The sequence below is a fragment of the Ctenocephalides felis genome, unplaced genomic scaffold, assembly GCF_003426905.1.
Source record: "Ctenocephalides felis isolate EL2017-DRISC unplaced genomic scaffold, ASM342690v1 CF-g0.4_SCAFFOLD_03572, whole genome shotgun sequence".
NCBI classification, from domain to species: domain Eukaryota; kingdom Metazoa; phylum Arthropoda; class Insecta; order Siphonaptera; family Pulicidae; genus Ctenocephalides; species Ctenocephalides felis.
In genome coordinates this window covers 45,269,812-45,296,135 of record NW_020539726.1, presented here as the reverse complement: position 1 = coordinate 45,296,135, position 26,324 = coordinate 45,269,812, and the positions used below count along the sequence as shown (strand labels likewise).

General features: G+C 30.8%; 1 protein-coding gene across 1 annotated transcript; it reads left to right on the top strand.

The window, feature by feature from the left end:
- The first annotated feature begins 557 nt into the window (after nt 1-557).
- On the top strand, nt 558-26,227 carry LOC113388579 (atrophin-1-like). Its single transcript, XM_026625948.1, has 15 exons — nt 558-708; nt 5,242-5,539; nt 7,819-8,001; nt 10,509-10,837; nt 11,709-11,840; nt 11,900-12,230; nt 12,364-12,484; nt 14,498-14,605; nt 14,685-14,798; nt 15,159-15,329; nt 16,786-17,073; nt 20,384-20,733; nt 24,358-24,578; nt 25,570-25,682; nt 25,954-26,227. The coding sequence occupies exons 1-15, from the start codon at nt 558-560 to the stop codon at nt 26,014-26,016; spliced, it is 2,973 nt and encodes a 990-aa protein (XP_026481733.1). The 3' UTR covers nt 26,017-26,227.
- The last annotated feature ends 97 nt before the right edge of the window (nt 26,228-26,324 follow it).

The following is a 26,324-nucleotide window of genomic DNA, read 5'->3' as shown; positions in this document are numbered from 1 at the left end:
TCAAAAAACCATATGATTTTAGGAATTTATTTGAAAAATAATGGAGTTTTTTTTTCAAATTCAGGACAAACTAATTACCACGTAATATTTCATGATTTTCTCTCAATGTGAGATTCAAATAGCTAGTCAGTAGAGTTCTTTTTCTGCACTCATTAAATATTTTTCTTCTGCAAGTTAAGTAGTAGCTTATTCCTTTATCAGTAGAATTCTTTCGTGAGTCACTGAACAAAGATTCGTTAGTTGTTTTTCAATTGTCGGTTTTTCTTAGAGTCCATCTCTCTGATCCGTGCAGAGTCATTATTATATTAATAGAACATCATTTTTCAAGTTAACATTTTGAAATTTATAATTTTGGAAATTTTTGGTGTTACGAAACCTCGAAGTGTATTAATTGATCCATTATCATTACCATTATTATAGATAAATGTTCGATGCAAAAACAATGGAACAAATGGATAAAAACATGTTCGGAGTTCTTAAATTCCAAACAACATCCGTTCGCTTGTTGTTCGCACAATTATATTTATATTTACAATAATTTTGCGAAAACATTACCGATGGATTTGTTTAAAAATGATTGGGTTCGATGTTGGAGTCGAACACGAACCGAACGAGAACCGAGAACATTAGGTGCTATGTTGCCAGTTGCCATTTTAACATTCATTACGAGTTCGGAAGTAGTCGGGTGCAGACGTCAATCATATTTCGGTATTTAGTCAGAAATTTTGTTTAAATCATTTCCTACGTTTTTGAAGTTATTTTGAATCGTTTGGCACCGACATCGGAAGAGGTGAGGTAAAATTTAACTTTTTAACGAAGATATTTGGCAATTATAGATTTTTGTATTAACCTTCTAATTGAGTACAACAATGTCAATGTAATATAATATAGTACACAGTATATTTCTAGCCCAAAAAATTTTTTGGTTTTTCGAAAAATCTACAGTGGTGTAACCCCTTTAATTAGTGAGTTTCCTTTAGTTTAAGCCTTTTTGAGCAAAAGCGGATTTATGTGTATATATATTATTTTGATGAAACAAGTCAATATATTATTAGAATTTACATTATAATTGAAAATTTACCTTATGAAAATTTTTTGTCTCAAAAATAGTTTAATGATTTCATATCTGATCTTTATTAAATTAAAACATCATTCCTCAAAATGTAGAATTGAATAACGTAATATTTTCTACACTAGCCAAAATATGAAATAAACACCAGAAAAATTCTTTTCATAAGAAATGCGTAACTCAATTTTCTTATATAAGGAACAAATATATAAAATAACGAAACCTGTATTATAAAAATGTGATATAATATTATATTTATATTTTGCCAGAAAATTTATTTTATTACTTTCCACGTTTTTGAAGTTATTCTGAATCGTTTGGCACCGACATTGGAAGAGGTGAGATGAAATTTAACTTTTTGTCGATTTTTGTTGAGATTAAGATATTTGGCAATTACAGATTTTTGTATCAACTTTCTAATTGAGTACAATAATGCCAATATAATATTTATATTTTGCCACAAAAATTATTTTATTACTTTTTCTCGTTTTATAAGTTACTCTGAATCGTTTGGCACCGACATTGGAAGAGGTGAGATGAAATTTAACTTTTTGTCGATTTTTGTTGAGATTAAGATATTTGGCAATTACAGATTTTTGTATCAACTTTCTAAATGAGTACAATAATGCCAATATAATATTTATATTTTGCCAGAAAATTTATTTTATTACTTTTCCTTGTTTTTGAAGTTATTCTAAATCGTTCGGCACTCACTTTGGAAGAGGTGATATGAAATTTAACGTTTTGTGGATTTTTGTAAGATTAAGATTTTTGGCAATTATAGATTTTTGTATTAACATTTTAATTAGGTACAATAATGTCAATATAATATTTATATTTATTTCATTACTTTTTCACATTTTTTAAGTTATTCTGAATCGTTTGGCACCGACATTGGAAGAGGTGAGGTAAAATTTAACTTTTTGTCCACTTCTGTAAGATCAAGTTTTTTGGCAATTATAGATTTTTGTATTAACCTTCTAATTGAGTACAACAATGTCAATGTAATATAATATAGTTTACAGTATATTTCTAGCCCAAAAAATTTTTTGGTTTTTCGAAAAATCTACCGTGGTGTAACCCCTTAATTAGTGAGTTTCCTTTAGTTTAAGCATTTTTGATCAAAAGCGGATTTATGTGTATATATATTATTTTGATAAAACAAGTCAATATATTATTAGAATTTACATTATAATTGAAAATTCACTTTATGAAAATTTTTTGGCTCAAAAATAGTTTAATGATTTCATATCTGATCTTTATTAAATTAAAACATCATTCCTCAAAATGTAGAATTGAATAACGTAATATTTTCTACACTAGCCAAAATATGAAATAAACACCAGAAAAATTCTTTTCATAAGAAATGCGTAACTCAATTTTCTTATATAAGTAACAAATATATAAAATAACGAAACCTGTATTATAAAAATGTGATATAATATTATATTTATATTTTGCCAGAAAATTTATTTTATTACTTTCCACGTTTTTGAAGTTATTCTGAATCGTTTGGCACCGACATTGGAAGAGGTGAGATGAAATTTAACTTTTTGTCGATTTTTGTTGAGATTAAGATATTTGGCAATTACAGATTTTTGTATCAACTTTCTAATTGAGTACAATAATGCCAATATAATATTTATATTTTGCCACAAAAATTATTTTATTACTTTTTCTCGTTTTATAAGTTACTCTGAATCGTTTGGCACCGACATTGGAAGAGGTGAGATGAAATTTAACTTTTTGTCGATTTTTGTTGAGATTAAGATATTTGGCAATTACAGATTTTTGTATCAACTTTCTAAATGAGTACAATAATGCCAATATAATATTTATATTTTGCCACAAAAATTATTTTATTACTTTTTCACGTTTTATAAGTTACTCTGAATCGTTTGGCAGCGAAATTGGAAGAGGTGAGGTAAAATTTAACTTTTCGTCGACTTTTGTAAGATCAAGTTTTTTGGTAATTATAGATTTTTGTATCAACTTTCTAATTGAGTACAATAATGCCAATATAATATTTATATTTTGCCACAAAAATTATTTTATTACTTTTTCACGTTTTATAAGTTACTCTGAATCGTTTGGCAGCGAAATTGGAAGAGGTGAGGTAAAATTTAACTTTTCGTCGACTTTTGTAAGATCAAGTTTTTTGGTAATTATAGATTTTTGTATCAACTTTCTAATTGAGTACAATAATGTCAATATAATATTTATATTTTGTCAGAAAATTTATTTTATTACTTTTCCACGTTTTTGAAGCTATTCTGAATCGATTTGCACCGACATTGGAAGAAGTGAAGTAAAATTTAACTTTTTGATGATTTTTGCAAGATTAACATTTTTGCAATTATAGATTTTTGTATTAACCTTCTAATTGATCATAATAAGTGAATATAATTAATAAATCCATTATTAAGCCAAAGCGTTGAAGCCAAATGTGCACTTGTAAGTTGCTATACACAGATTTGTAGATAATTTTATAGATTTTCCAACGATATAATTTAATATATTAAGAATATATATGAGTTTTAGAACAATCCTGCTTAACATAAACGACTGTAACTAAGGACTAATAAATAAAGATTTAAAATAAAATTTTAAGTTTCACATATGTTTTTTATATAATTTTGTTTAGAATGTTATTAAACATTATATGCCGATAAGTAGATAATTTCACTAGATTTTTAGCATATGTATTTTAATTGTTATATTTTATTTATTTATAATAAAATAAACGCAGTTATAAATTACTGCAACTGATGACTAATAATGTTATAGAAGCCATTTTGATTTCAAAATTTAAAACATCTATTTATATAATTTTGTTAGAAACCTTATCAAATGTTATACGCAGATTAATAAATGGTTTAATAAGCTTTTTAACAATATAATATAATAAATTAAAAATATATATGGATCTTATACTAATTATGCTAATAAAAAAGTAACCAAACGACTAATAACTAGATGCAAAATTTAGAATTTCACATATTTTTCTTACTTAATTTTGTTAGAGAATATATTTAACATTATATGCAGACAATATATATTTTGATTGTTATATTTAATTATTTATAATAAAATACACGCAGGTATAAAATACTGCAGCCGATGACTAATCTTATAGAAGCCATTTTGATATCAAAATTTAAATTATTTTTATATAATTTTGTTAGAAACATTATGGATTTTCATACGTAGTTTTATAGATAATTTTATAAACTTTTTAACGATATAATATGATATGTTGTATTTTTGGTATATTTTAATTTTTTATAACAAAATAAATCTCTATACAAAAATCTGTAACCGATGAAACTAATGCTGTATAAGCCATTTTGATTACATTTTTTTTAGATTTTATTAGAAAGGTTATAAATTTTTACACGCAGATTTGTAGGCAATTTTATTACCTTTAATTTGATATATAATACTATATATTAATTATGTTAAATAACAAAGCTATAAAGATAAATATAAAAAAGTGTCCTTGGTTGTTCGACGTTTGCAAACTTAAGTTGAAAATACGTAGAGCCACGTTTCGTTAATGTAACATACTATATTTAACACAATGTTTCGTTAATGTGACATATTATACGTAACACAATGTTTCGTTAATGTGACTTTTTATATAATTTTATTAAAACTTTTCCCATCGATAGAATTTCTAAAACGAACATTCTAAAATATTATAGGCCTATGAAAAGTGGTTGAATTATGGCAGTATGTTTTTAATAGCTCTTTTCATACTTATATAAGTCAATTAAAACAAATTTTCAAATTAAAAAAAATAATTTGGTTGAATTATAAAAAATTATCAGAGTTTGAAATTATGAATTGCGCCTTTGGTACATACACCGTTAATGAATATTTGTTAATAGCTAGATTAAGTCGATTGAAACAAGGCCAGCACGTACAGGGATACTCAGTTCGTATCCTGCTCGAGTGCAGCGAGTAAATTGATATAGATTTGAAGAATTTTTTTGAAGAAAAAAGAAAAAAAAATTGTTTAATATCTGTTTTACGAGGCCAATAATAATAGAAAAAACGGCAAAATGCCTCTTACACCAAATTATAATTATATTTACACTAAGATGCTATAACGACAGACATATATCATTTTTATTTTCAATATTTCTAATGTATCTTTTCTCCTTTTCCAGGGGTGCCCTTATCGGGGCAGAGAGGACATACTGTCGAGTCCTTCAAAGAGGCAGTAAACAAAGACAGGAGGGTCTCTGGAGGAGCCCCTACGATGAACCCCAGCAATCATGGAACCACGATGCGCAGGACATTCTGTTATTCGCCCCGTTCGAGACCGCGCACCACAATGCTGTATGCACTTCCGCCGAGTTCGAACAATTTAAACGGGGGCGGAAACATGTGGGGCGGAGGACCCAACGGAAACGGGGGCTCCGGCAGCGGAGCCATCGGGAGGAACTATTCGGCGGCCAATAACAGGTAATAAGGAGATAAGGGATAAAGGATAAAGGATAATTATTTATTTGCAAGAGCATGTTATCGGAAATGTAGTGTCTTATACTTTGAAGCTTCATTTTTTTGTTACCTTGATCCTAGTTATTAACTTCCTCTAGGGCAAGTTATTGTAATTGTCTAAAATTCGAAAACTAGTTGGTTGGTATTTAGCCTTGAGGCAAGTTACATGAACTTCCCGATATGTTTAAATAATCGACTTAATCAATAAAATATAAATTAATTTATGAGTCATTAAAAGTATTCCGAGTGGATTTATTACACATAATTGAAACGAACGAACACTTTGACTCGGAGTATTTTCTAAATGCAAATTTTATATAATTGAACCAGTTTTCGGGACTTTAATGGTTTATTATGTTCAAGACCAAGTACTCTATCATTATACCAAGTAAATAGTCTAATTTTAATTTTAACAAATCTCAAAAGAACTACTCATTTTCTCAAACTTTGATGAATTTTTAAAATCAAACTATTTGTCGTAAGGCCGTAATATTTCAGTAAGTTCTATAAGACCATGTATATATCACTAAAAAAAATCCATAAAATCGGCTTAAATTTTTTTTCAACAGTTAATTACAAGAAAACGGCTCGATAGATTTTCACCTAAAACTAATCAGTATCACGACCAACTAATATCTTTCGAACAGTTTTTGATTTTCTATAATCGATTTGGTAGTATGAGCTTCAATGTGGACGAAAAGTTTAACACTTTTTTCAAATTATAAAGAAACGGATTGGCAGATCGTCGCACAAAACTGACAAACGATAGTCCTCACCGAAATACATCAAATGGTTTTTAAATTTTTGAAATCGGTTAAGGCGTTTTTGAGAAAACGTCGATCAAAGATCTCATTTTGACAAATGTCAATAAAACGATACCAATTTTTGCAAACTTTGACGAATTTTTAAAGCTAAACGAGTTGTCGTAGGGCCGTAATATTTTAGTATGACCTAGAAAACTATGGTATCTACCGTCAAAAAAATCATGAAAATCGTCGATTTTTTTTTTAAACTTTATTACATGAAAACGGCCCGGCCGATCTTTACCAAAAACTAATCAGCACGATTTTGAAATCGGTCCAGCCGTTTTGAAGAAAACGTCGATTTACGGCAAAAATCTGTTCACACACACATACTTTTTTCAAATTTGGTCTCATTCGATTCAGAATGGCTTGAAACGTCGAGAAAACATAAAATTAGCGAATCGGATTTTTTGATGAAAACATAAACTTCTCCTTCGGGAAGTTAATAAAATTTTTTTTGCATATCTTAACGTTTCAGAAGTTTTTGAACATTTGGCATACCTTAGAAAAAATTAATGCGTGTGTGTGTGCGGATACAAATTTTCCTTGACAAATTCAGTAGATGAAGTAGAAAAGTGGATGAAACTATGGAGAATAAAAGTGAATAACTCTAAATCAGTTCACGTTACTTTTACCTTACAACAAGGTTCATGCCCCCCTGTTAGATTGAATGGTGATTTGGTTCCTGTATCCAATGTTGTTAAATATCTGGGAATACATTTAGATAGAAGATTAACCTGGCATGAACATATTCTAAAGAAGCGTCAGCAGCTTGAATTAACACGTAGGCAACTTAATTGGTTAATGGGCTGGAAATCACGAGTCACAATAGAAAATAAACTCCTAATATACAAGACAATTATTAAACCAATATGGTCCTACGGTCTACAACTATGGGGTGCGGCCAGTAAATCGAACGTAATTATTCTACAAAGGTTCCAAAATAAAATTTTGAAAGAAATCGTGAACGCTCCAAAATACGTTCCCAATTGGTTGATACATCAAGATCTCAGAATTCGAACTATAGAAGAAAAAATTAGTCTTTACTCGTCTAAGTCGTCATCCAAACATATTAGCGTTAGATCTGCTCAAGCCTTTACCACCAAAGCGTCTCAAAAAAAGAATCTGCAATGATTTACTACAAAATATAACATAACTTCTATGAAGGCGCTATCGCAGGATAGCGATCCTTCTCACGCCGTCAATTAATAAATAACTGTAACAAATGCAGCTGAATGTACTTTGTATAGCTTGCTATGAATAATAAATAAATAAAAAATCGGGAACACGGATCAACCGATTTTAATGATTCAAAAAACACTCGATTGCTATTGATTGCTGATTAGTCTTTGAGAAAAACAGATCCAGCCACTTCGGAGTTGATTTATTATTTACAAATGTAAGTTTCAATATATATTAAAGTATTAATTATTTTTTTAGGACTTCACCGACTTTCCAAAATCGTGGTTCAGGTGCTACACAAGGCATGCCATCAGGAGCTAATCGTTCGATGCCTCAAGGTGGGAGCATCAGTTCGATGGGAAACAGGAACCAGAATTCGAATAGAAGCAATCGGATGCAGAACTGGTTCAAGGAATACAGTGAATATGAACAATGTTTTAAGTAAGTATTAGACTAAGATTTTATTAAGTTTCCGTCGGTTAAGTTATAGTAATGGGACGAAAACCGAAAAAGAAAAAATTTGCATATCTTCACGTTTTAGAGGTTTCTGAACATTTTGGCATACCTCAGAAAAAATATGAATGTGTGTGTGTGTGTGTGTGTATTGTATGTCTGCATTTTTTCATGGTTTGAATGATGAATGGTTAAAAAACAATCGATTCCTATTGATAGGCTGATTAGTTTTTGTCAAAAGCAGGTTTAGCCATTTTGGAGATACCGAGCTAAATGTGTCAAAAATGGCAGTTTTTAAGAGAATTAAGCACTCGATTTGAATGATTCAAAAAACTTTCTGCTTGTTTTGACAAAATAATTGCTTTTGGGATTTTTTTCCAATTTCTTTTTGTATATTGAAATTAATTCAGATTTTATTTTTGATTCTGGCTAAAGTTCTAAAGCTCACTTATATATTTTAAATAAATAATTTTAACTTTTTGATTCAGTTTATATAATTCTTATAAATATTAGACAATTTTACAGTATTTATAATAATCTCTTCGAAAACATTTCATATTCCTCGAACATTTCATTACGGTACGGGAAGTTCCAGCAATTTGCTCTAAAGCACGAAGCCATACACAACTAGTATTATGTTTATAAAAATTATGCATTGGATGGATATGGCACAAACATTGGTACAGAAGTATTTATTTTTGCATACATTTCTGGGTTTTGATTATGTTTTTAATAGTAGATTGTTGTAGAGATTTGATATCAGTAACTATTTTATAATATTTAATCCTAAGCATATTTCTCATATAAATCATTCGTATCAAACGATTGTTTTATAAATTATGACACAGATATAATAGTTATGTATTTTTTTACAAACACAATGAGCCTAGATTATATTTTTATGCAGAGTTGCTCTAGAAAATTTTCTTTTTGAAAAAGATGTAGATTACTCAATTTTGAACTAAATTGTTTTATATTGTATTCATATTAATTAAATGACTTAAGATTCAATTACAATAATATAAATATACTTATAATAAACTGCCTATTTGAAATTATTCTCTCATATTTTATTCCTTTTTCTTCAGTCTTTTCCTGCAAAATTAAATTTATAATAATTAGTTTGTATTAGATGAGTTGTTTTTAAGTTACAATAGATACAGTAAATGAATTTGCTTCTGAGAATGATATCTTTGGCCTGTCGGTGACAAATATAAAAAATCAAGCCAGAAAAATTATTCTTAAAAGACTGTCTTAAGTAGTGATTTATAGTGTATTAAATGTTTAAATTTATTAGTTTTTTTTTAATGTTATATGTTTGTAGTTTATATTGAGTGCTATGTATATATATATATATACCAGTTATCTATGAACTCTTAATACTCTAATTTTCTCACATATTATCTCTTTAGTTTATAATTAGTACACTTCAAAATGTAACTATATTGTATTATTGCCTTAGGCGTTAAATATATAAATAAATAAATAAACTAGCTGCAAGTGGAATTCTGTCTTAAGGCAATTAAGGCATCGTGCCTTAAGGCAAATTGCTGGAACTTCCCCTACCAAAAATTATTAATTTTTTAAAAACGATTAACATTTTTGAAAAAAATGTACTTTGAAAAAATAAGATTTTTGAGAAACTATATATATGGACAAAAAATTACTCTTAAAAAAAAAAAAAAAAATTCTTTATTTTGACATATTGTGGAAGATCTGAACTTTTTTTCAAAGCAATCATACTGATTTAACTGCATAGGGACAAAATATAAAGCGCGTAAGCGCCGCGTCGCTGTCTAACGCATAAGCATTGGTACGGAACCCATAGGAATGTTAACAAAATGTATACTTATTGTTAAAATCTCTATAAAATATCTGATAATTTGATGAGCATATGTCTAATGATCATTTTTGACCGCCAAATGGCTCATTTTTTTACTTTTTCCTCCATATCTCCGAAACCGCTAGACCTACCTTTATGAAAATTTTATTGATTATTCATCTTGTCAATACAAGTGAAATGTTTTTTGAATTATTTAAATCGGACGCTCCGTTCTCTTAAAAACTGAGTTACCGTTTTTGGCACTTTTTGCCCCGTATCTTCGAAACGGCTAGACCTGCCTTTGCCAAAACCTAATCAGCACGTCTCCTTATCAATACGAATCGAATATTTTTTGAATTATTCAAATCGGTTGATCCGTGTTCTCGAAATCGTCGACGAAAATTTGTATCCGCACATACATACACACACGTACATACATACACACACACATACACCCACACATACACACACACACACACACATACATCCATTTTTTCTAAGGTATGCCAAAATGTTCAGAAAGCTCTGAAACGTAAAGATCTATAAAATTTTTCATTTTCGATTTTTTTGCGATTACTATAACTTGCCCTACGGGAAGTTAATAAATAAATGTATATATGAGTGGTCATTGGCTAAAATAAATTCACAAACTAACTATTTCTTTTATCCCTAGTGAGGGCAACGGCAGCGACCGCAACAGCCCCAAAGACCAAACCTACCCCAAACCGTTGTCGTCCCGCAGCGTAGGGCAGGTTTTCTCTTTTGGACCAGAAATGCCCTCCGACCAGAACGGCGACAGAAGGAACAGCATATCGGGGCCCCAGGACAGACCCAGTATGAGAAACGGTCCCAATATGATGGGACCCAGAGGTGTTCAGGATGGGCCGATGCAGAGAGGGAATAGAGATTTTAGAAATATGAGCAGCTCGGGAATGGGCAGCTCTTCAAGGTCTGATATGATGGATCGAGGAGGAGATTATCAATCTTATTGGAATGGTAGAGGTGAGGATAATTGAAATAGATTGGTATCAAATTTAGTTTACTCACAAAAGAAAATAAACTAGTGGGGTGGGTGGCATCGTGCCTTAAGGCAAATTGCTGGAACTTCCCGTACCGTAACGAAATGTTCGAGGATTACTGAATGTTTTCAAATAGATTATTATAAATATTGTAACATTGTCTAATATTTATAAATATTATATAAACTGAATTGCAGAGTTGAAATTATTTGTAAAGTATATTAGAACTATAGTCAGAATTAAAAATAAATATTTTCGATATACAAAAAAAAAAAAAAAATGGGACGAATTTTTTTACCAAAATCGATTATTTTGTTAAGACAAGCAGAAAGTTCTTTGAATCATTTAAATCGGACGCTTAGTTCTCTCAAAAACTGCCATTTTTTACATATTTAGCTCCGTATCTTCAAAATGGCTGGGCCTGCCTTTGCCAAAAACTAATAAACACTTCTCCCAATCATTACTAATTGAATGTTTTTTAGATCATTCAAATCGGATACTCCGTTCTCTCAAAAATACGATTTCTATTTTCTGCACTCTTTGCACCGTATCTCCGAAACGGCTGGACTTGCCTTTGCCAAAAACTAATCAGCTCTTTTCCTATCAATAGGAATCGGATGTTTTTTGAACCATTCAAATCGGTTGATCCGTGCGCCCTAAAACGTGACTGGAAATTTGTATCCATACATACATACATACACACACACACACATCCATTTTTTCTGAGGTATGCCAAAATGTTCAGAAACCTTCAAAACGTCGAGAAATGTAAAAATTTTCAATTCCGATTTTCGGCCCATTACAATAACTTACCCTTAATAAAAAGTTAATAATCTTATATTTTATTCTTATAGATAATATGATATCGCCTGGGTTGCCCCAGGATGGTGCATGGTCCATGGAAGTGGAACATTCTGTTAAACATGGATCAGGCAGTTCAAATAACTCAGCAAGCATTTCACCAAACAACAGCGGATCACCAAACAGTAAGTCCACAATTAAATTCACTCAAAAACCATAAATATTCAAAACAATTTTTTTTTAGGTCCAGGTAGCAACAGCCCCCATTCCTCCCAAGACAATTCCTCAAGCAGTCCATCTCGCAAGCGCAGAAGGCTAGTCTCCACAAGATCTCTTCGGATAAGAGACGATGGGCCTAGGGAAAATGCGACACCTTCCAGTTCTTCAATGAACAATCCATCTCAGGGGAGCTGGAATGACCAGGGGCCACTCCTACATCCTCCTCCGCTTGTTAGACAACGCCGAAGCCCTAGACATCATTTGTCTTCGAATAATAACAACCCGGTTGGTAATAATGGACTGATTAATGGACACCAGAATGGTAATGGTAATGGACCTCCGCATATGCAGAGCAGGTACGTATTGGTATTTCTTGGACTGAAATTGTGAATGAAATTTATTTCGATTCTCCAGATATCAACAAATACATATAATAGTTTTGTAAATTAGAGTTGTGTGCAATTCAATATGATGTGATATTTATTTTAGTCCACCGCCTTTGAGAAGAGCCAGATATCGTGATCGCAACAGTTGGCCTGAAGGAATTACACCTCTGTTCCAGACAACAGCTCCTTCGACACATCAACCATCTCTGGTAGTTGATATAAATGTAAGTACATATATATATATATACTAGCTGACCCGGCAAACGTTGTTTTGCTAAGTAAGGTATATTCTAAACAATTTCTAGAGAATCAAAAAAATTAATACTTTCAGTGTATAAGGATGTGTTATTTCAATGCTATATACAGTGAGGAATTATAAAAACAATAAATCCCACTAGTTTATCTATATTTTGTCAACACAATCAAACTGGATGTTTTATACACTTTCTATAGCAAACATGCTTCTATAGCAACTGGAAGTTTTATACACTTTCTATAGTAAACATGGTATAATTCAATCCAAGTATTTCTTGGTCTTTCGACTTATTGATTACGTTTCAAATTTTTCAGATTCTTTTTAGATTCTGGATATTGTGTGTAATTGTAAATAATATTACTGAGCTTATAAAAAAAATTCAAATTTTTGCGAGGAGAGATAAAAAATTAATTAAGTATTTCTTCTTTATCCTGCTTTTTTAGAAGTTTTAAGTAACATTCGATGAATTAAAGTAAATTTAGTAAAAAGTATATATGTAGAGCAGGGCGAGGCACAAAGGTCCAATTTGACTTTGAGCAAATATTAATGATATTATATAAATCAAACCAATTATATCACAACAAATAACACATATCAAACGAACAATTATCTGACTACGTTCAGTAAACTGACTTCTACTTCATCATTGTAGAAATGTGCTCTTTTGACGTCTTTCAAAAATTTGTTACCTAGACCTTTTTATCCTATATGCGGGGTAACTTGTAACGGGCAGTTGGCAAAAGGTTTAAAGCCTTATTATAATTTTAAATATATTTTACAAAATAATTACATTTTTAACTAATGCTAAAACTACCAACGGAAGAAAATACTTTTATTATGGATTTTCAAAGATTACCGTTTATCTCCCCCATTTCAAAGATTATCGTTTTCAAATCAAGTTTGTAGCTGGCTATACATCTTTTTTCCTCTACTTTCAAATATTGTTGTTAAACAATGCTTAACTTTACTGATTTCTGGCACATCGGTGGTGGACCTTTTTAATCCCGGACCTTCATATATTACTATCTATTCTGCGATAAATTCTGGGAAATTATAACTGGAAAAATGTTATTCGACAAAATGTCCATTTGATCGATACCAAATTTGGGTTCTGAATTTAAATAAGATAAATAAAAAATAATATAACCTAGAAAATGTTTTATATATACCAATGAGTATATAATTATACAAATGAGATCTTTCAGAGCACCGTGTTTGAGAAAAATGTGCCAAAAAGTGCATTTTCATATTAACATTTCAAAAAAGTTGATATTTTGAGTCTTTAGTAACACTTGCGGCCCGTTTACTAACGTTTTTGTATATAAATAAAACTACAAACAAAACTACTTACTACAAATTTATCATAAATAAATAATATGCGCGTAAAACATCCTATTAAACGTAATTGAACATCATCTGTCAAAAGCGTTTGACATTTCACGAAATTGCCACCGTCCATTGTTTTATTTGAATTACGCTTCTACAAAAATTTTCAAATTAAAAATGTAAAGTTTCTACGCGGATTTGAAATAATTCCTCACCTTTTGGACTTTCTCTGGATTGGCACGAATTTTTCAAGACTAAGACTGGCCAAATCGATTCAGCCGTTTTCGAGTTTTATTCGGACATTTGAAAGAGAGCTCCATTTTTATATATAAGATATATATATATATATATATATATATATATATATATATATATAAATACATTAATAAATATAATGGGATATATTAAACTACGAATACCAATAGTTTATAAATAACAGATCTTCTAATCTTTATTATTTACACAATATTGATGGCTCTCAATTGTACTTTTACAAGACTTGATATTACACTCATAATGTGAGCATTATCAATTATTAAATAATTTGAGTGTAATTGTAGGTATAAACAAGCACAAGTACATCATTTACAGATATACTCATGTTAATATTATATTTTGCTGACTATTTATTTCTTATTATTATGTTATGTTCCAGGTGCCAGTTAGTTTGCCATTGACTGCAGATCATATTTGGTCATATCCTCCAAGACCACACATATCTCTATGTTCAAATGGACATCCACCACATTTGCAACCTTGTCAGGTAAATAAAGATATAAACATATACAATTGATTGTCAGATTGTAAGTCGTTATTTTAATTTTTGGTATGTATTCTTTTAGGTACATGGTATATACCATGCACAATACCCGACTAGTTGTCAACTGGGGCTGACGCAGTTTGCACCAGCACCTGGTGCCATTGCAGTACCACAGTATCATCAACACATTCCTACGGTTAGTATTGGATTGTAAAAATATTTAATTACCATTTTTAAAGCAAGTTCAAGTTCAAATTTTCATCTGTACTTTGTAGAGGTTTTAGTAAATACTTTTTGGCATATAATCAGATTTAATTAAAATTATAAAATTATTTATAGTTTATATCAAATATTTGCTTGCATTAGATCCATAATGTATTTTTGTAAGTAATGTTTTGAACATGTTACATGATAATTATTTGCTATTAACTCATTATAATTGTATTATACTAATTATTTCTTTAAAATCTTCTGGAATTAATGGGCTATGTATACAATAAACAAATAAATAAAAGTAAATATGAGTAGTGTATTAAATATTGTTTTAATTTTTTAGAGATCTGATGGAGCGATAGCAATAGCAGAATCTCTGGAGCATCACCAGCATCATGGAGCAGGTGGCGGAGCACCTCGGGCTCCCCAATTGTCTTCCTTGGCGCTTACTACACACTCCACAACTCCTCAAATAGCACAGCTGTCACCTCCACCGCTGTTCATTACTACTGAGGTAAGAAACTTAAGATTTTGATATATATGTATGTCTATATATATATATATATATATATATATATATATTTATATATATATATATATATATTAATTTAGAAATATGAACAAACAACATTCTTTTTTGTACTAATTTATTAAATAATAATTTTACAAACGTTTCGAGACTAGGTTTGTCTCAACATCACTGTGCTATAATTTAAAAACTAAAATATGGAAACCTAAATTAGCATTATATGTTATCCTTGTGTTGTTAAGTTCAACGCATCAAAACACAATTTTCTTTTTCCTAAATTTATACAATGAATATACACATATCCGCCGTTTTACAGGGAAGATAGGTCCCACTTTTACATGTAAAAACCGTGCTAAACTAAAATCATTATAAAAAAGCCCTTTTTTGTAGTTTGTAATATGATGAATAACAAACACAATGGACAAAAAATAAATATTAATATATTTAATATCAAACACATGTATAATGGACGACTTGTGACGGATAACACATAATGCTAATTTAGGTTCCATATTTTAGTTTTTAAATTATAACTCACTGATGATGAGACAAAACTAGTCTCGAAACGTTTGTAAAATTATTGGTTAATAAATTAGTGCGAAAAAGAGTGTTGTTTGTACATATTTCTAAATTAATATTTATCTATCCACTCAGAATACATTTGTTATATATATATATATATATATATATATATATATATATTAGGGTGGTCCTTAAAATAGTCATTTTCGAATTTCCTTGCTCCCAGGGGCTCAAATGGTTCCAAATAGATAAAAAACAATTCTCTGAAAGTTTTAGCTCTTAATATTGTCTTTTATATAGAGCGCAATTCAATCAAACTTTTCTATGGAAATAGCATGAAAAAATCAAAAATTTTGCAGAACGTTGAATTTTCAATAAAAAATGACACGGATTTTCACTTTTAATTCATTTGTCGCTAAGTTATACCTATTATTATTTTTTTTTAATTTCAAAATTTTTTCCGTGCTAGTTCCATACGAAGTTTGATTGAATTGCGCACTATCTGAAAGTTAATATTTAGAGCTAAAACTTTCAGAGAATTGGTTTTCATTAATTTGGAACCATTTGAGCCCTTAGGAGCAAGGAAATTCGAAAATGTCCATATTAAGGACCACCCTAATATATATATATACATACATATATATATATATATATATATATATATATGTGCTTCTGCTAAGTGTTATTTTGTGTTACTGTATAGTCCTTTCCAATCTTTAGTAAATGATTTAAATTCCCCAAACACGTAAATCAGTGGCTTCAATTAAATACATATATATAATTACTGTATAATTTGCGTTTGCGGCATCGGATAGAGCTCTATAAGTTGTGGTATATTTTTTATTTCATTTCAATTTCACAAAGAGAGCTTTCCTTTCCATTTTTTATCATGTCAATCAATTATCATGATTTTCCTCAGTCTGCCCAACTAGAACTCTACCCGACGATCCGCTCGCGTCGTGCGGCTCCCCCGAACGTAGGCCTTACCACTGCCCCTAATGGGGGCGTATGCTCCGTAGCCGCTAATTCGGCTGCTGGCGGCGTCCTTCAGCAGCAGACTGCGATGAGAAGGGCGCTCGCTCGTATAAGGACACGCGTGGCGGTCGAGACTGCCATCGACCTCCATCATCATCATCAGCAGCAACAGCAGCATTGGCACCAGCATCAGGCGCATCAGCAGCAGATGCAGAATGCCGCGCAGCATCAGGTAGTAAAGGATAGGGTTTTTTTTTTGAGCCACTGATTTACTTGTTAACTTCCCGTAGGGAAAGTTATAGTAATCGCAAAAAAATCGAAAATGAAAATGTTTGCATTTCTCGACGTTTCAAAGGTTTCTGAACATTTTGGCATGCTTTAGAAAAAATGTGTGTGTGTGTGTGTGTGTGGATACAAATTTTCGTCGACGATTTCGGGAACACGGATGAAGCGATTTGAATAATTCAAAGAACATTCGATTCGTATTGATAAGGAGACGTGCTGATTAGTTTTTGGCGAAGGCAGGTCTAGCCGTTCCGAAGATATGGGGCAAAAAGTGCAAAAAACGGTAACTCAGTTTTTAATAGAACGGAGCGTCCGATTTGAATAATTCAGAAAACATTTTACTTATATTAACAAGATGAAAAACTGATCAAATTTTCATGAAGGCAGGTCTAGCGATTTCGGAGATTAGTAAAAAAGTAAGAAAAAATGCCATCTGGTCATTAGACATATGCACATCAAATTATCAGATATTTTATAGAGATTTTAACAATAAGTATAAATTTTGTTTACATTCCTATGGGTTCCATTCGACGGCGACGCACCGCTTACGCGCTTCGATATTTTGTCTCTATGCAGTTAAAGCAGTACGATTGCTTTGAAAAAAAGTTCAGAAGTTCCAAAAAATTTCAAAATAATTTTTCTTCAATAAGTCTTTTTTTGTCAAAAATTTATAGTTTCTGATAAATCTAATTTTTTCAGAGTATTTTTTTTTTCAAAAATTTTGGTACAGGAAGTTCCAGCAATTTGCCTTAAAGCATGATGCCATGCGCCCCACTAGTTTTGGGTAAAGGATTTATAGAAGATATTGGTTGGGGATCGTGCTGATTAGTTAAGACATAAATGATTGATAAAAAAACTAACTCGATTGTTAAATTTTAAGAATAGAAAATAGGCTAGAAATACAAAATCCTCTGATCAATGTCAAGAATATGCATGTAATTTAGGATAAGCAACAATCAAAATTGTTTGTTTTAGGCATAATCGTAGGGATAGAGTGCAAAATCTTTATTATTATTGCAAGGAATGTAAAATGAGTAGTCTAGTCTAATAAAATTAGTCCAAGATACAAATATATGCATATTAGAGATGGGCTTATCATATCCAAAGCCGGATCGACTCGGATTTGACTCCGCTTCAGGGAGGAGTTATATCCGCTTAACAACTCCACGACTCCGACAATTTTGAAACCGAAATACTCGACACAAAAGTGTTCTATAGTGCGTTGTTTATGCATCCGAGGATTTGTCAAATCCTATTTAATTTTTTCAAATGAAAATTTATGAATAATTATCAATAAAATAATTTTTCTAAAAAATTCCCAAATAAATGATGAGTTGTAAAATTTTTCGGTCGACCACATGATCGACTCAATGACTCGTAATTTTAACAGTGTTAACCAAAGTAAAAACTCAAAACTTGAGAAGCAAATTCAATTTAGTTATTTTCTTTTGATGAGAGAATAATTGATTTTTAACTTCCCGTAGGGTAAGTTATTGTAATGGGCCGAAAATCGGAATTGAAAATTTTAACATTTCTCGACGTTTTGAAGGTTTTTGAACGTTTTGGCATACCTCAGAAAAAATGGATGTGTTGGTGTGTGTGTGTGTGTGTGTGTGTGTGTGTGTGTGTGTGTATGTATGTATGGATACAAATTTCCAGTCACGTTTTAGGGCGCACGGATCAACCGATTTGAATGGTTCAAAAAACATTCGATCCTATTGATAGGGAAAGAGCTGATTAGTTTTGGCAAAGGCAGGTCCAGCCGTTTCGGAGATACGGAGCAAAGAGTGCAGAAAATAGAAATCGAATTTTTGAGAGAACGGAGTATCTGATTTGAATGATCTAAAAAGCATTCAATTAGTAATGATTGGGAGAAGTGCTTATTAGTTTTTGGCAAAGGCAGGCCCAGCCATTTCGAAGATATGGAGCTAAATATGTAAAAAATGGCAGTTTTTGAGAGAACTAAGCGTCCGATTTAAATGATTCAAAGAACTTTCTGCTTGTCTTAACAAAATAATTGATTTTGGAAAAAAAAAAATTTTTTTTAATTTTTTTTTTTTTTTTTTTTTTTTTTTTTTTTTAGTTTTATAAAAAATATTTCAGATTTTATTTTTAATTCTGGCTATAGTTCTAATATACTTTACAAATATTTTCAACTCTGCAATTCAGTTTATATAATTCTCATAAATATTAGACAATGTTACAATATTTATAATAATCTATTTGAAAACATTCAGTATTCCTCGAACATTCGGTACGGGAAGTTCCAGCAATTTGCCTTAGGCACGATGCCATAATGCCTCAAGACAGAATTCCACTTACAGCTAGTTTGGATTAATTATATAAGAATAATGTAGAAAACTTTGTAAAAAGCAAAACATTTATCATAAAATATTTTAACAAAATAATAATACTTCTGATTCCTAATTTTTGTTCTGCTACCTCCATTCGAGAATTAAGTTATATCGGGTAGTTTGATTAGCATATTATTACTTTTAACAATTATATAATGTGTAAAAGTAAAATTTAATACTATATATTTTTCTGCTTAAATATTATTGACGTCACTGATATATTTTGCACTCTAAAGTGTTGTTATTTCAGGCAATGGAAAAACCAGATTAAATGTATTTTGTTTCGTGTATTTTTCGGTATGTATATTCCTGATTGCCGTCATTCACGGCCAAGATTGTCGTAGTTTGGTAATGGTACCCATGAATATGAGAAATATGACCCCTTTCTATTCAATAAATTATACATTTGAGTTATTCATACGCGAACACAATTTTATTGTTCTGTATCTTGAAGTAATATTTTTATATTTTCTGGAAAATACACAATGGTATTATTTTGAGTTTCATACCTAAAAGGTATAAAAGTGTCTGTGAGACGAGAAAGCGGTGCTTTCTTCCCAAAGCAAAAACGTCAAAAACAGTAAATGTCTGCACGAGTTAACAACAAGTTAAAAGATTAATATCAGTTTAGGGAAGTCGGATATGACAAATTCTGTGAAACAACTCTACTCGGATTCACTCCGAGATAGGAGTTGTTTAGGAGTGATAACTCCGGATTGAGTTACCCATCTCTAACGCATATTATTAAAGGTACAATAGAAATCTGATTATTTAATGTGCAAATGTTAGATAATGAACGTGCTTACCATTTTTCGCCCTTAATTGCATAACATCACGACTTTACATCTAAACTAAGAATATTATTACCCAACTGTATTATTTATGTATCATTTCTTCCCCCAGCAGGCCGCACAAGCGGCAGCCGCCCAAGCAGCAGCCCAGGCCGCCGCCCAGGCAGCAGCAGCAGCTCACGCCGCAGCCCACGCCGTCGCCGCCGTCCACCGCCACGGTCCTCCGATCAGACGCCGCATACAGCAGGTGACAGTGCACGCGCTGAACCGTCACGGGGCAACGGCCACCGCCACAGGTCATCACCGGTTGCACCACCACCACCATCACCATCATCATCATCACCATCCGAATGGAGGTGCCGGTGGTCACCATCATGGACCGCAGCAGCCGCCGTCGGTGGCGCAGCACGCGCAACCGCCACCACCACCGCCGCCGTATTCGGGGATACTGCTCAATTTCCTGTAAGTAGAAAGTAGAAAGGACTCATAATGGTAAATATAGAAATATCAACTAAGACATAAGACGAAAGAGAAAGAGAAAGGAAAATTCAATACAAAAAACAAAAGAAATTGAAGTAAAACTTTTTTAAGCGCGTCTACGGTGTAAATCCGTACAATTGCAACGAAAGTTTCATACGGCAAGGTCGAGTGCCAATGATTTGACATTCGCTCTCAATTTCCAAATGTCCCAATTTCCAATTTGTATAAATGATTTTTCTTATCATAAGGAATTTTAGATTTCATAAATTTTAATGAGAAACCGATTTTGCGAAATATTTGCTGAAAATGATCAGTTTAAGGGGGTCTCCTCATCAGTAGCTTACAAAAAAAGGGATTTTTCAGAATTTTTTTTGAACATGAAAACAACAAGAGAAACAAAAGATCTTTTGCATAGTTTTGAACACGTATTTATTCAACAAAATAAAATTTATTGTATGTCAAAATAAATAAAAATGGCTGATTTATAAACAATCTTGCGCAGCAGCTCGCGATTGACAACTCAAACTCCGTGCAAGGTACAGCCCGTAATTTTTATCTGAAACTAAAAATGGAAATACTTCTTTATTCAGAAGGCTTTTCTGCATATCATAGACTATTATGGTGGCTCAAAGTTGAAATTTAAACATTTTTAACATTTTTTTAAAAAAGTACTGTTTTTTTTAGGGCTTTTTTAAGGAGTAATTGCGTTAACAACATTGTAAAATGAAAATTTTCAATACATGTTTTTAGTTCAATCTATGGACAATAAAATTATCTAAAAAACGGTGTCTTACTTGTATATGTAGCTTTTATGGTTCATTTTTAATCGTGCACGGAATTTTACAAAAATCGGTTTTCGGAAAATAAGCTTTAAAGTTGCGCGGCTTGACTGGCGCTTGCCCCACGCGCGACTCTACTCGGACCTGTAAATCCTAAACTAGTTTGAGTTGGACTCTCAAACTTTGCAAGAATATTCTTAAATAATTAATCTAACGATTGAAGCAAAAATAAAAAAATCGATTTTTTGAAACTGACTGATGAGGAGACCCCCTTAAGTAAAAATTGAAGTTCTTAAACGCAAATAAACATAAATATACATAAGGTTGTCAAATATCTCCTTTCCGCCTTTTTGTATTATAAACCAAGAGCAAAAAAGCGGAAGGGAGATATTTGACAACCTAATATATAGATTGTACAGATTGATAGTACAGTAGAATCCGCTTAGTATGACATCGAAGGGACGCCGAAATCTCGTCATACTAACCGGTCGTCATTAAAAGCGTACTGAAGAAAAACTTTTTAATGTGCAAATATGTTACATTTTCCAGTAATTTAAAAGAAAAGCCTATACAAACGTTTTATTCTCATATATAAAAATGAATCGCAAAATGTGTTGGTAAGCGCATAACTCAACAACACTTGGACCAATTTGGCCAATTCTTTTTTTTAAATGTTTGTTGAAGTCCAAGGATGGTTCTTACGGTGAAAAAAAATCGAATAATTGCCGGGAAAACAGTAAAAACAGCCCTTTTCCTTTTTCATACAAACGTTTTCTAACTAAAACGTAGAATCAATTTGAGCTTTATTGCTATTATATAAACTTCATATTGAATCATAAGCACCCACCGTATACTCCTTCTAAACGATTATTCGGATTTTGATAAATCTTTCTGAAGTTTGTTAAGGAAATTTTCTAGGATGTATGTGATTATAAAGTACTGGGATGTATGTGCAATATTGTAGAAATAAATGGAAAAAATTGCAAAAAACGACATGTCACTGTTTGCATTGAAAACAAATGAAAACATTGAAATGTCTATATTATTATTGCCGAAAAGCAGCCGAGATGTGCCAGAAATTAAAAAAATATAAGATACAGTATATGTATGGCAGATTGAATGATACACATATGAACAGGATATGACAAATTAATTCACTCAAAATATGAAATTAAGTATTAATTACCTGTCCTACCTTTAATGCGATTCATGCGAAAAATACGAGCGCACGCTTTAGGGGGCGCCAACATAAGATTCGGATATTAAATTATCAATATAGTTTTTTTTTTAATATATAATTTCTTTGCATCTTTTACTAATCTTTCCACAATATTTTTAAAATTTGTCAAAATTTCACTTTATAACAACAAATGGGAAATTAAAGATAAATACATACAATTCGGCCCTCACGACATCGATTAGGAGAAGTTTAAGATGCATTTTTGGATATCTTAAATAATAAAAAAATGAAATGAATTTAATCCAACATGAAGTACCAGTGTTATATTATGGTTAGGGTTATGTTATACCGTTTAAAAGGCTTAAATTTCTAATATAGTGTGAGAATTGAGACTCATCATTTCATAAAGCAGTTTTACATTTAACATTGCTCATATTATAAATGTATATGTATTTTGGCGTAAAGAATAATTTAAAAATCATTCATTATTATTTTTATGTAAACGGTAAATATTAGTATATTATATTAAAAAATTGTAGACTTGGGTACAGGACAACGTCTGTCGGGTCATCTAGTTAAAAATAAAAATGACACATTAAAATTTAATATAAAATAAAATTGACATAGGGTAGGGCGGGGGCACAACGTTCCAATTTGACTTACGATAATTATACTGTCTAAACCCAATGAACAACACATAACATACATCAAAGAAGCATCTATCGAACTATTTTCAGAAAAACTTACATGCATACGTACATAATTCCTAATTATATAAATATTATATTTTTTACTATTTTTTAAACATTTGGTATCTGACCCATTTTACTTCACATACGGGGTAAAGTGGAACAACCAGGGGGCGAACAGATGCAATTTCTTCTATTAAATTTTAAAGGCATTTTATGCTACATTATTGAACCAATGCAAAATATTAATTCAGTGGGTACATTGTAACAAAGACAACACAGTATATTACATTAATCTGTTATTGGTCAGAAATATTTATCAGAAGAGCCGGAATAACAATTTATTCAATTAATCTCTTGTAAAATTGCTTTTTTTAAAACTTTATACTATTTTATTGCTTACTTGTTTGCCAAAGTAAAAGTTCAGCTGGTCCTTTTTATCCCACTCATTGCTGCTTATTTTCTGCTAGCAAAGTCATAAGAATGATGGTGATGACTGGTTATACATTTTTACATTTTTTGCCCTCTACTATCAAATATTTTTTTAAAAAAATTTTAATTTTATTTGTTTACGAGATATGACGTGGTGGACTATTAATAATTGGTCTACCCTACCCATAAACATACAAAAGTGATGTTTTAATGTAAGTAATCAGTAATTTTTGATTGATTTCTTTACATAATTTTATTGTAAAAACAGTCCCTGGTGCTATTGTGCACAAAAGACATAGCAATTGCTTTCGTAGACTTGGCCACATCATGTAGAATCATGTCGGTCATTATAATTGGACATATTTGTTTGCAAAAATGGATCATTATAAGCGACATGTCAATGTAATCGAGGTCAATATATCCGACTAGACAGCTGTTTTTTTAAGGAATTTTATATGGAAACCAAATTCCTAGTGCGATTACGTCATATTAAGCGGTTGTCAATATATATTATTATTTTTTTCAGTGCAATGTTCCCCTTGTCGCCCTACGGTCCTCCAGATGGTTCCGTACCCGGTTCAGGTGGTATGCCAGGGTCGGTTGGGTCCCCAGATTCAACAGAAACCGAGAATTACGAGGCTCTATTGTCTCTGGCAGAAAGACTCGGAGAGGCCAAGCCAAGGGGGCTCGCCAGACACGAAATCGAACAGCTGCCCAGCTATAAATACGATGCTGATACACATACAGGTAAAAAGAGAGCAGAAAATTGATTTAATAAAAGATTCTTATAATTGATAGATATTTGGGATAGTAATTTAATTAATTAACAAAAATAATTGATTTTAACTTTGTATCAACATTCTTTTTTAATATCTCATTTGAATTAGTTACCAAGGTGAGTCTAATTATTAAAGGAATCCTAGTGGTGCATGGCAACGTGCCTTGAGGCAAAGTGTTGGAACTTTCTGTACCCTAATGAAATATTTGAGGGATATTAAATGTTTCCTAATATATTATTATAAATACTGTAACTTTCATTATTCATATTTTTATACAAAATATTTATTTCAAATTGGACCATGACGTTTATATATGTTTACATGAAAAGTAAATAAACAGAATTTAATCAATCAGATTCAAAATGAACAATCTTATCTCATATTTATAAGAATTATATAAACTGAATTGCAAAGTTAATATTTTTTATTTCAAGTATATAAATAGGCTTTAGAATTTTAGCCAGAATCAAAATTAAAATTTGAATCATTTTGATATTAAAAAAAATTGTTTGAAGCTAAAAATTTTAAAATAAAAATTGACCTCATTTACGTAATTAATGTTATATTGAATACCTAAAATTAAATGTATGTCTAAATTACTATTCTAACTTTGAATGCATCTGTGCATGAAAATATTAGTTTCAGTTTTTAAAACATCATTTAAACTTTTTAATTTTAGGTGTTAAAATCATGTTGATAATTTACAGAGAATACTATCATATTATTCTTTTCCGAAAGAATTTTTTTGAAAGCATAATATTTTTAATTTAACAATTTTAGAAAATATTTTGTTATGAACATTAAATAATCATATTATATTAAGCTTAATATTAAATTATTTATATATATTAATATATATATATATATATATATATATACATATATATTTATATATATATATATATATATATATATGTTTGTATATATTTATAATATATTGATACTATTTTAATTTATAGGAGATCAAACATCCTGCGTGGTGTGCATGTGTGATTTTGAAGCTAGACAGGTGCTTCGAGTTCTACCTTGTTCACACGAGTTCCACACAAAATGTGTTGATAAATGGCTCAGGGTAAGTTTTTTTTTATACTTTATAATATAGATATCATGTCAAACCTCAAAAACTGAAAAAGTATTATTTCTTTTGTTCTATAAACAATATTATTTCAAGATTATTACCTGAGTGTAAAATTGTCATTGAGAAATCCAAAATATGTTTTGTTTCTAGTGTACATTTCATGTGTTTTATGAAATGTATGTTTTCTTGCTACCTTTTCTTTAATAGCAGTACATTTTATATTAAATTAAAAATTTATTTTAACATTATATTTTTCTTTTCCCAGTCAAATCGTACCTGTCCCATATGCAGAGGCAACGCTTCTGAATACTTCAACAGCAGTGAGTGAATTAAAAACAAATATTAAATAAATTACACACATTTGCAAAAGATGAAATTATATTTAAATAAAAATTTCATCTTTTCGACCTATACACAAGAAAAATATAAATAATAACCCTCTTCCTGATGCGCGCCTAAAAATTAAATATATACATATATAAAAAAATATATTAATAAATATTGAACACATGAAACCAGTTTCGATGTGTTTCTTTTCCAAGGGCTATCACTGCTTCGATGTAATGCTTTGATTTTAATTGTAAATGTATAAAACACTTATATTATATAGATATTAATCGAATGTGTATACGTCTA